The sequence below is a fragment of the Phodopus roborovskii genome, unplaced genomic scaffold, assembly GCF_943737965.1.
Source record: "Phodopus roborovskii unplaced genomic scaffold, PHOROB, whole genome shotgun sequence".
Taxonomy (NCBI): Eukaryota; Metazoa; Chordata; class Mammalia; order Rodentia; family Cricetidae; genus Phodopus; species Phodopus roborovskii.
The window spans coordinates 20,857,210-20,869,737 of NW_026125059.1; the positions used below are offsets into that span (position 1 = coordinate 20,857,210).

Consider the following 12,528-nt stretch of genomic DNA (forward strand, 5'->3'; position numbering starts at 1 on the left):
GCTACATAGTAAATTCCAGGTCAGTCTGGGATACATATGACACTGTTTCAAAAAAAAAAAAAAAATCCATTTTATTGTAAGTAAGCCTTAAAAATTGACAACTATAGGCCAGTGATGGTGGCTGTTAGAAATAAAGTGTTGGGACCGCAGATGGTAGATCCCCGGTCCTGGGCTGGGGCGGGTGATGGATGGGGAAACAGAGACCTGTAGGGGCAGGTCAGCATAATGCCTGAATCCTTACATTCCCACCTTTAGTTATTATTAAAAAGGTGAGGAGTTAGGCATGGCAGGTTAGGAAGTAAGGGCATCCAGTTCTCAAGACTATTTCCTGCTGACCTGGGAGGGGCATTGACCATCTTTGGGGGACCTGAGAAAGCTGGGGTGCTGACATGTCCTGGGGTAGCTGGTTGTTTCATCACAGTCCAGGCTGTATGGAACTCTCTGGCACCTCTTGGACCTGAAAAGATGTTGGCAGAGGTTAGGTTTAGGAAAAAAATAACTTCTTAGGTCCTGGTACTTGAGGGGAGGAGGATGAGGGTGGGTTCCCGAGGAGTCCCAAGATGAGGGAAGGGAGTCCCAGGACCAGGGAAAGGTTGAATAATATTTATCTGGAGTGAATCTGACTAACAACTTATGTTTAATTCCCACAGAATGACTATCTTGATATCTTCCTAAAAGTCTTTAAAAGGTTTTGACACTAAGAAAGCTTTAATTCAAATATTATTTTTAAGGCTAGACCTGACTGAAATATAATTTAAAGTCTTAATCATATAAAAACTGCCAACCTATTGTAGACTGTTAATGTAAAGGCATTATGCTGGCCTGTTCCTGTCACCTGGCAGAATGCACTCAGGCAGTGCCCTGGTCAGCCCAGGGATCCCTGGCTAAGTAGTCTGTATATGATGCAAAAGACCCCTTTAAAAGAAAGACCCTACCCACTTATGCTTTATTTACTGCTGTCCCCCTGGGACAGACAGGACTTTTCCTGTCTCCCTCTTCTCTTCTGTCCTCTGTCTCTGTGTCCCTTTATTTTTTTAACCCCCCCCAATAAAACTTTCAATATGAATCACATATAGTACCTCGATCCTTGCCATTCCAATGCGGGACTGGGGACCCATCACCTGCTGTTCCAACCCATTATTCTTTATTCCTAACAGTGGCAAACCCATTTAATCCCAACACTAAGGCAGCAGAGGCAGGTAGATCTCTGTAAATTCAAGGCCAGTCTGATCTCCAGAGTGAATTCAACAAACAAGTAAACAAGACAGCTGTGGAGCCTGAATGATGGGATGTCTGGGATAATTGATTAAAAGTGTAAAAATAGCCACAGCATTCAAACTTAGATGGAACTCCTACCTCTTGCTTTCCCCAGCCAGCCCAGTTCACTGCATGCAGGAAAGGGAAGCACTTGACCCCAGTCCTGGGAAGCTTGCAGCCAGGTGGCAGATCTCCCAGCACCAGAGCTATGAAAGACCACCTGCTCCCCCCACCCCCCAGCCTAGACAAGCAATGCAAAGCGTGGGAAATGCACTGTAGGAGGCCACTCGGTGGCGGTGGAGACTATGAGAACAATGGGAAACAAAAGCTCCTCCAGAGGAGAAGGCTAGACCAGAAGGGCAGGCAGAGAGGCAGGAGGCGGGGAACCTGCCAAGGTCTGGGACAAAGGAGGAGCTGGGCTGTGTGTGAGACCCACCCCTCCCCTCTCCTCCCCTGGCCCCACTGCTCATCTCTTTCCCTGCCCAGTCTCAACAAACACAAAAACACCGGGCTCTCTCAACTTTCAATTAGTTTTTCAAATGAAATAACAACCGCAGAGAACCGAGGCTACTTGTGGTTTTTGAGGTGAATGCAATTACCGAGGGCAAAACCCTGCTGCAGCAACCCTGGGCTTTATGTCCACAAGCAAGACACTAATGATTGCTTAAAAGACAGTTCCTCTCCATAGAGGAGCGGGGGTGGGGGGTGGGGGGTGGTGGTGTGTGTGCTCTGTACTCCCGAGGGGCCCTACTCAAGACTGATGTTTTCTAATCAATGGAGGACTTGTCCCTTTCGTGTTCTTATTAACTTGGAGTTCGCAGGAAGACTCTCTCCACCTCCCATTGCCCCATTCAACTGCCCTTTGGAGAGGGCAGAGCCCTGCTTACCGGCAGGCTACCCACCAATGCAGATGACTGGTACCGGGTCACACACCTGGCAGCAAAGCCAGGGGCTGGCTGATGGCTGAGGAAGAGCTGTGCTCTTTGTGGCTTCTCAGAACTATGAGCTGGAACGTCAAGTGACTTAAACTATCAGGCGCAGACTTGAACAAACTGCTCACCGGGCTTCTACTGACACAATCCAGGATGTCATGATCATGACAGGTGCTCTTGACTTATGATGGGGACACCTGATTGAAATTTGGGAGATTACCAGAAAGTAAAAGATAGTCAAGGGCTGTGACTGGTGGTTCGTTTTATAATCCAATACTAGGGAGACTGAGGCAGAAGGGTCAGAAGCTCCAGGTCATCTTGGGCTACATAGTGGGACCTTGTCTCTCTCTTTTGGCTGAGACAGGGTTTCTCTGTGTAGTCAAGTGTCCTGCAACTAGCTCTGTAAACCAGGGTAGCCTCAAACTCAAAAAATCCATCTGCTTCTGGCTCCGAGTGTTGGGATTAAGGGCTGCACTACCACCATTACCCAGCTCAGACCTTTTGTCTCAACAAACATTTCAGTCTTAACATAGCTAGAGAGAGGATTCAGTTGTAAAGTGCTGGCTGTGAAATCAGGATTCCAGTTAGTGTCAATAAAAATGTCAGGCATGGTGCCCGACTCTTACAATCCTACTGCAGGGGATTGCGGGGGGGGGGGGGGAGGAAGGGCTAGGCAGACCTCTGGGGCTCAGTGGCCAGCCAAGCCCACTTGGCCAGCATGGAGTTACAGTGTCTGTGAGCTGCCCCATGTGGGCACTGGAAGCTGAAGTTGGGAGTCCTCTGCAAGAGCAGGAGGTGCTGCTCACAGAGCCATCCATCTCCCTGGTCCCTCAAAATCCAGGTTTTTAAAAATAAAATCTCTCAGAAAATAATTTATGTGTGTCTGTGAATGTGAGCACATGGGAGGGAGCCAGGCCTTAGCTTCAGGTCTGTGTGTCTGTGAATGTGTGTGCATGGGGGTGAGGGGTTAACTTCAGGGACCATCTACCTTGTTTTTGAGACTGCCTCTCTCCAGTTAGGGCTCACAGTCTATGCATGGTGGGAGCTCTGGAGATTTGCCTGCTTCTTCGGTGTTGAATTAAAAGTATATTCATCATTTAGCCATGGGTACTGGGACCAAACTCAGGTCCTCATGCTTAAACTATAGACATTTCATGCACTGAGCCATTTTCTTAGCCCGAATGTCTCAATTTTTAAATGTTGGCATCTAGTTCAACTAGTAACTAGCATGGATAAAAACAAAATACTTTTAGGTCACTGGTTTGTAGCCTTTGGAAGAGGCGAGGCCTACAATGGCAGAATTCCAGATAGAACTATCCTAGAGTTCTAGGCTCACCTTTCCCTTTCCTGGCCAAACTCCAATTTTCTCACCAAGGCAAAATCCAGTTAGCCTAGAAAACAACCCCTACACCCCCAATTTAATAAAGATTCTAAGATATAGCCCTGTGTAGTCTGGATCTCATACTCTGCCTGCTTCAGCCTGAGTGGCTTACAAACAGGTGTCACCATGCAACATATTGTGTTTCAATAGCATTAAAGACAATGGGCCAAATTTTAGTCACATACATTTATTTGAAATATTATCATTTGTGTGTTCTACCCGTTGAGGCAGGGATTCTCTATGTACTCTAGGCTAGCTGTTCACCACGGTCCAGGTGAGTCTCCTACCTCCTACCTCATTGTAGGAGTGAGTGCTGGGATTAACAGATGTTTACCCAAGTGGTCAGTGCTATGGTTTGAATTAGAGTCCCTCCAAAATCACATTAAAACAAATCCTCAATGCATTGCATGAACAGGTGGGACGATTCACATAAGTGTGTGGATCATTACCTTTATTCAAGGGCCTGGGGGAACTAGCCAGCTGCTTTTTGTCATTCCGTCCCTTCTGTCATTGGGAACACTGAGACAGCACTAACTAACATCATCTTGAGGGAAGAGTCTCTCTCACTGCATACCAAAGTTCCAGTGCCTTCAAGTTCTAGTTCCCAGGACGGTAAGATCTATCTACCTACCTATCTTGTTATTTATAAACTATTTATCTATCCACCTATTTTACTGTTTATAAATTATCTATCTTACTTACTGCTTACAAGTTATCTATTTTACTGTTTCTAAATTACCTACCTACTTCATGGTATGCTGTCACAGAAGGAATGAACCGAGGCAGTCAGCTTTCTTTTTGAGACAATTCTAACTCTTTACATAACCAAGCCCAAATTTTCAAGGCAGGTTCTTGTGGCTGAACACAAAGGACCCGTAAATCCTACGACTGTGACCCCTACCAAGTGCTCACTGCTGGGACAGAAAGGACACAGGCTTTTCTAGGCAACTCTCAGTACTGCTAACAAGGAGGTGAGAAGGACCAACGGACGACTGCCAAGACACTAATAACCTGGCCTCAGCCATGCCCTCGAATTATATACTTTAGGCTCTATAAATGGGAATAAAGTCTCAGTCAGACCTTTGTTCCTATCATCATTCTCTTTATTCCAAAGTAGATGAATTACAGATTTCAACTTTTCAAATGTAACAACATTTGGGATAGTCACAGCATCTTGCCAGGCATCATGACAAAGGAACAGACAATCTGGGCCCAAACGCATCTGCTCTGTAAAACAGAAAGTAAAAAACAAGTAAAAGCGTAACCACATCTCAACTCTTTTCTTTTTAAATAACAGATTCTTTTCATTTTCTGTTTTGTTTTCCCCTCATCCCTCCTTTCACTCTATGAATTGTCTTCACTCCTTGTTAAACAATCACTTCAGTTTGTAGGATCTTCAACCTTCTTCAGGAACTAATGTGCTGTTCTGGAAGAAAATGAAGACAGAAACAATTACTGATGGTTTCAACTGAGAGAGTTATGGTTCCTAAGTGGGACAACAGGGAGATCAAGATAGTCTCCCACTGGAAGATGTTATCGACAAGGGGACAGCCCTGTACCTATTGGTTCCATTTATATATGATCCATCTCGTTTCAAAAAATAACTGAAGGCCATGACAGCTTGAAAACCACAAAGCAAATCTGACAACTAAGGAAGGAGCATGTGGAAGTCTACAGGTGAGGTAATTCCAGGCACACCCTCACAGTACAGGCCGAAAGATGGCAGAGTTCAATCATAAAAACAGAGACAAGTATGATCCTGCCAGTACAGACTCAGCACCCAACCTAAAACAGAATGAGGATGGAAAATGCAACTTGGCTCACAAGAACCATTGCTTTGGTTTTGGTTTTTCTTTTTCCTCTTTGGTGTGTAGACTGATTGGTTGGTTGGTTTCGGTGCAGTTGTTTTGGTTCGTTTGTTTCTGAGGTAGGGTCTTGTTATGTAGCTCAAGCTGGTCCCAAACTTGTGATCCTTCTGCCTCAGCCGCCTGAGTGCTGGGATGCATGCACACTTCCCAGAGGAGACAAGAATCTCTGCCACTCCCCCCCCCCCCCCCCCCACTTCCCCTGACTCTAAGAGCTGTGGAAGCACAAGAAGAGAAACTGATAATCCAAAAGAATGCAACCAGGGGGTGACAGCAGCAAGCACACGGCAAGCAGAAGCAGGACACTACGTCCCCAGTGGGCAGTGGGGTCATACATAGGACTAGAGAGATTATGTCAGTCTCACAGAATGGAAGGCTACAAACCAATCACTAAACCAGCTCCCAGGAAGGCACACAGGCACAGTGTTGGGTCCTGAGGACCAGAGTGTGTGCCTCTAATCCTATACCAATGCTCAGAAATCTCTAACACTAGGGTATGTGCCTGGCAATGTCCATGCTGGAAGGGCAGCAAAGGTAGGAAATGAGGTGGCAGAATTAGCAACTCTAGGTCTTGGCCAGCAACTGAGAACATCCACTATACCCACTTAAACCATATGTGGTCTCAGTTGACAGCACTGAGCCACAGGGGTTAAGTCTGTACACTTGGTCCCTGCCCCTACAAGTTCCAAAGGCTCCAACAGTCAGACTTGAGCAGCAGGAGGGGTCAGAGTTTTCAAAGTCAGAGTAAAGAATGAAAGAACTCAATGAGTTGCAAAGGAGTAGTTCTTAAAGCAAACACCTCAGACAGAGCAACTAAAATTTAGGGCAGAACCGAATGAGGAAGGCCAGGGTCCAGGGTGGGCAGAGGGACAGCCCACACGGGTACAGGAGAGCCTCTTAGACTATGATGAGTCTATCTTACTGAGGTAGTAGTCGCATGACTACATGAGTGCTTATTCATTACTTATTTATTTAGACTCAGGGTCACCTATAGCCCAGGAGATATTAAACACCTCATTCTTCTGCTTCTGCCTTCAAATGCTGGGATTACAGGTGTAAGCTACCATGTTTGGCATTGCACCTCGCTTAAACCTGAATACAACAAAAACAATAAAACAATGGCCTCCAAAAAAAATGCCATTTTCTCTCTGTATTAAAGGACAAGGTGACCCAGCTTATTCACACACTGCACTGAGAAAGCTCTAGACCCTCTGTTTTTGTTGACGTTTCCTATTTTCAGAGGATTAAAACTTAGGTGTGCTGGGATTTGTTTCCTTTCTTTGGCAGGGAAAGCTATTTCCAAGGCAAGGGATAAAAGGAGACACGTCCTACTTGTGGTTTAAGGCCGAGGTCAGTCAACTATGTCACACAGGCCCAATCCAGCCCACCTCCAGGTTAGGGAGATGGTGCTCCTGGGTGGCAGCCACGCTCTTGTTTACATGACAGTGCTGGATTGAGGGTGCTGAGCAGTTGTGACATACAGGACAAAAGCTCCACAGAACCTCTCAGGGCCCCTCATCTACAGGAGGAGACCCATGGAGCAGCAACCTGCCTTTGCTCTAGTCCTCACCAACTCTGCCTCCTCAGCAAGAGCCCTCAGAAGGAGGGCCACGATGCACAATTCTGCTTTGATCTATGCCATCAGTCATTCTCAACTGAATCTCACCAAATCACATGATTCGGCCAAGTAGAGATCAGGGTTTACGGAAAGGCCTAGTAGCAGTGACAAGGTGTGCCAGGAGTTGCCATGGGACCATTGTTTAGTGGGTCCACATAGTCTGGGTGGATGACAGGGGTCAAAAAGCCCAGGTTAGAACTGTCTTATCCTCAATTCTTGTTCTCACACAGGGTTGTTGTAGTACCCCAGGGGAATGGCCTCAGAATTCACCCTGGTACAGGGAATGGTGGGGAGGAAGGAGCAGGCTGAAAACAGGACAGTAACCAGCATGCATGAGGTGGACAAGACGGGAAAGGGAGCCTGCTTCTGGGACGAGTCGCCCTTCATCTTTACCGTAGTGTCCTATATTTTGCCAATCTACTGCTCTGCTCTGCAGCGATCCTGCCAAAGGAAAGAGGGGTTGAGAATCAAGGAAAGACAGTGAGAGAGAACAAGCTGAGGACACACATGGTAACCCCGACCAGAGCTCCCGTCAAAGCCGGGCCTCTTCCCAGACAGCACAGGCTGCTGGATTTGTAAGGGTTGGGAGAGCCATAGGGCTGCTAATGAAAGGCGTGGCTCTTTGCAGCTAGTGCATATGAGTTGGGATTCACAGTAGGAATTCCTGCTGCATGGTGCCTATAGGGAACGGTTTCCTCACATTGCTCTCCTGTGACTTTGCTAGTCTTGTGGACAATTTTCAGAGAAGTTACAGCGATCAGCTTTCTGCTCTTTGGGAGCCCAGACCAGTTTGCTGTAAGGGAATAGTGTTCTGCTTGGGAAAAACAATCAAGCCCTAGCCTTTTGTGGATGCAAAGCACAGCGGCAGGAGAGTGGAGCAGCTGATGAGGGCAGCTCTGAAGGGACCCAGATTAGCACAGGAAGTCAGGAATGTTTGCATAGGAGCTCACAGTGAGGCACTCCAAAGCTCAGAATGAGAACCCCCATCCTGTCCAGTCATCAGTGGCCTCCTTGATAACACCCCTCTTGGATCAAACAATTCTAACTGGCAGCACGTTTAAGGGCATGCTACTTACTGAGTTCCATTCTACCAGCTTAAGTCCCAGAGGGGAGAAAGCAGGGTGCGTCTGAAAATGATTTCTTTCAAAGGTGAAAGCAATTCTGACCTTTTCTTATTGGCCTTTGCGTGGCTGAAATCAGTCAGGTTCTAATAAAGTCAAATCAATGAGAAACACCTATGTGACATTTAAATTTGCCTCCAATTCTGTTCTGAAAGTCAAACTGCCACCATGTCACGGTCTGAGCATTTGTCTGCCTCTTAGGCTGTCTGATTTCTGGGTAGCAGTGTGGGCTCCTGAGTGGATGCTCCTGCTGGGAGCTGCTGCCAAGTCTACACAACTGCCGAGGGGCAGAACACAAACCTATGGAACCCAGAGTCCCAGAGGTGCCACTCTGGGGGCAGAGGAGGAGGGCAAGAAGGGTTTTCACACAGCCAGCACGTGTGAAACTTTACACCACTTATATAAATAACCCTCTAGACGACATAACGCATCCCCTTTTCTAATGTGGAGGACAACTGGTCACTAAGGTTTCTTTCCTCTGTAAAAGACCTGCTTATGGTTTCTCTAACAGGCTGCATGAGGGGTCAGACTTGCCCCTAAGGATGTCAATCATTCTGCCACATAGCTCTACGGTCTAAGAGATAGGCTGGCAGTACCCACACAAACATCTGTTATCCCACCCTGGAGCTTGGTCCATCCCCAGCCTCACCTCTTTACTGCCTGCTGGGCCAGCATTCGATTGCCAGCCAGAAATGTCACAGTGCCCAGGACAGCCAGGTACTTCAGGGTCTGGAACATATTGAGCTGAGTCCAGTAGACATACATGAGCCCCAGCATTGCTACAAGAAATGTCATGACATCCAATTAAACGAAGCAGTGACAGTGGGGAAGGGAGTAAGGCGCAGAACCTGTTGTCATAAAGTCAGTATTTCTAGGCAGCTTTTATGTTTAACCCTTTATCTCAACAGCACAGAGGAGATGGCTCAATATACTTGCCTTGTTTACCACGAAATCTAGAGGTAAAAATCTGACTTTAGCTACTTTACCTCTCTGATCTACAGACCTATTCCTGTCTACTTTCTGTTTCTTTCATGTAGGGTTATGTCTTTATAATATCTGAGATATATCATTTTGCATTTCAAATTTTTAATAAGAATGTTCAGAACATAAGCCAATTTTCACTTCCTTTCCATTAGAACCATCCCAAGAATAATTTGCCTACTGTGGCTAGGATGTGAGCAAAGAGGCCTGGGAAGGCTCAGTGGAATGGGCTCAGTTAAGTTTCTCAGAGACCAAATTCCCTTACCATCAAAATGGATCACAGTTCCTGCCCCAATCACTGTCAGGACTGAACTATGAGAATCAAATGAGGAAAAACATACTAAAGCATACTGGCCCAAAAAGTCATGGCTCTAAATACATTTCTATGCAGGTCTTGTTCCTAGCCTGACCCAGGAGGGCTGTCATTCAAGTCCAGTAACTAACTAAGTGGGGGAAAAAGGTCACCCTGCCAGTTCTGGTCAGGATGACAGATGAACTACCACAGGGATGCTTAAGCATTTCTGAGGTCATGGACCACCGTGAGAATCTGATCAAAGTTATAGACTTCCTTTCCTCAGAAAAATACAGATGCACATTTGCCTGGACCCCTGGAGTAGCCATGCACGATGGATGTAGAGATGGTGACTCCTTGGAGAGGCAAAGGAATTAAAATACTGAACTTTCCAGTGGAATATAAAGGTCTGGAAATGCTTAATGACCTGGGAATACTGCCCTGTCATGTTTAGGTTGTTTAGGATCTACACCCTCCAAAGAACAATGGAGGACAGTTCGTCTGTCAGAGGTAGGGGACTGTTTCATTACTGTCCAGAGAAAGCTGCCAGCAAATGTGAAGATCGATGTGTTAGGGAAAGATAACCTCTGGAAACTGTATTAAATGCTCTTCATCCAGGAAGATGGCTCAGTGTAAAGACATGCTAAGTGAGTAATCTCTGCAAATGAGCAGGGCTATTAAATGAGGGCAAATGGTTTTTGCCACAGCTCACAGTACAATGAGGCCCAATAGAGGGACAGCTATTCTAAGCTGATGGGCCAAACAGGTTTATCATCATATTAACTGTCCTAAAAGGCCAGGAGGAAGAGGGAAATATTATACTATTAAGCCATTATAGTTAATAGGTGTGGACCTACTTAACAGGACTTTTTTGTGGGCAGACAAAATGTCAGAGGAGGTTAAATGGAATTAGCGGCCTGGGGCACTTACCAGCGTGTCCCAGGTGAAAGATAATTGTACTAGGAGCAAAGGTGAAGTTGGAGATATTGGCACCAATCCGGATCCACTGAATGATGGAGAAATAAATGAAGATTAGAAGGTGAAAGAGTGAGTCCCTTACTATGCCAGCTCCCATCCAATGGCTAGCACCAGAGCTTCAAAGTTCACACACACTAGAAAGACAGGGATTTTCCTGTCTGAGTCCTCAGGAAGAACTGCCCCTTTCCCTTCTGAAAAGCAGCAGAATAACTGCTCTCAACTGTGCTTGGGTAACTCAAACCTGAGTATCATTTTCAATGATGGGAAACTCTTCTATTTAAAAACAAAAAAGACAAGACCATGGAGCTTTGAGGTCAGAAGCTACACTGATAAGGAAGTAACTGATACTTTCACTAAGTTCTCCAGGGTGGCCATCATAAGCTACAGGCATCAGGAACAAGCTCTTGTGATGGACTTCTGAAATTCCACCAGTCCAATACAAGAACACCCACACTTCAGCTCTGCTTATAAAAGCTTGTGACATGCTTTCTATATTTAATCACTGTTCTTTGTTGGAAATCAACCAGTTAATTTAAGATAGATAACTTATAAAATCAATATCTAAAATTTTGTTTTTTGTTTGGCCAAATTCTCTGAACTTTGTGGTTATATACCTATGTTTATGATTTTTAAAGAAAGAAAAAAATTTTAATTGATTAAAATATATAAATTGAGTCTAGCATGGTGGCACATGTATTTAATCCTAGCACTCTGGAAGCAGAGGCAGGTGACCTCTGTGCATTCAAGGCCAGCCTAGTCTATATAGCCAGTTCTAAGACAGTCTTTAAAAAAAAAAAAAAAAAAAAAAAAAAGGTGTACATAAACCAGGTGTGGTGGCACTCACCAGCACTTGGGAGACAGAGGCAGGGGAATATCTGAGTTCCAGGTCAGCCTGGTCTACAGAGCAAGTTCCAGGACAACCAGGGCTACACAGAGAAACCCTGTCTCAAAAAAAAAAAAAAACCCAAACCAAACCAAACACGTATGCATGTGTATGTATGTATACACACACCACTATACGCACACCTATACACACAAATAAATATTAAAATTAGGAATGTTTTTGCTTTCTAGTCTCCAAGTTTCCTCCTAAGAGGTGACATTAATATAGTTTAAAAACTTTTCCACAAAGAGGATTACACTAAACTACCTCCTTGCCTGCCTCTTTGTGTAACACCTGTTGGCATCAGTGTGCAGATCTATCATCCTGCTAACTGGCACACCATTCCAATGTGTGGGCAGACTAATTAACACTGCTTCTAAGCGGACTTTGAGTTCATTCCGGTTTCATGCTCCCAGAAGATCTGGGATGCATAGCTTGTTCTCCATTCTTAAAGCTATCAACACTGACTTTGATTTTTTCTTTTCTCCACACTTGATCTCATCTGAACATTACCCCAGAGATCTTGGACTGTATACTTTTGTCACTGTCAGGAGCTGTAGGAATTTTCTCATGCTCTCTTCTTAATGGATGGGTTTATTTGGCTGTCCCCCACCCCCACCCTGTGGGGAATTCTGCTTATTCTAAAACTTTCTGACTATTAGTTCAAGTCACAGCTGCTGGACCCCCCCCCCCACCACCACCAAGCTGTATTTTAGGCAGAGCACAAAGGCTCTTTTGGAATGGCTACATCTGTCTTCCTAGAGCCAGACACACTGCCCATGCTAATTACGGTGACTCACCAGTGCAAAGAGCAGGAGCAAGGGCGAGAGAATGAGGGCTGTGAAGGTATTGGACACCACGGTGGGGGGCCTCTTCTCAGGTTCTCGGAACAGGTGCTGACGAGAGAAGACACACCGGGAAGTTTCAGGATGTGCTCTTCTCAGCAGGGGCTGCCCGTGTGTACCAGGGACCAAATGCCAGCCATCGCGGAGAGGAAATGCCTCCTAGAGGCTAAGCCTTTGGTTGGCGGTACACCTTTTCTTAAAGGCGGCTTCCGATCCCAGAGGTCTCTCTTCCTAGGACACTATTTTGGTTTCAGACAGTATACAGCCAGCCTTTCTGCCATGTAGAGGCTGGAGAATGCAGACCACCAAGGGCCACCTGGCTTGTGTCAAAAGCAAACTCAGTCCTAGGGATGGCTTGGATGGCACACCCGAAGA

General features: G+C 45.8%; 1 protein-coding gene across 2 annotated transcripts in view; it reads right to left on the reverse strand.

Annotated features, from left to right (window-relative positions):
• Positions 1-4,651: 4,651 nt before the first annotated feature.
• Rpn2 (ribophorin II) overlaps positions 4,652-12,528 on the reverse strand; it is a 46,171-nt gene continuing 38,294 nt past the window's right edge. The window contains exons 14-18 of one of the 2 annotated variants that reach the window (XM_051187742.1): positions 12,109-12,204; positions 10,378-10,453; positions 8,824-8,953; positions 7,447-7,494; positions 4,652-4,996 (exon numbers count right to left, since the gene is read on the reverse strand). In XM_051187742.1, the coding sequence (XP_051043699.1) occupies positions 4,984-4,996; positions 7,447-7,494; positions 8,824-8,953; positions 10,378-10,453; positions 12,109-12,204 (363 nt within the window). In that variant the 3' untranslated portion in view covers positions 4,652-4,983. The remainder of the gene's footprint in view (positions 4,997-7,446; positions 7,495-8,823; positions 8,954-10,377; positions 10,454-12,108; positions 12,205-12,528) is intronic. The other variant, XM_051187749.1, reaches the window with a different exon arrangement.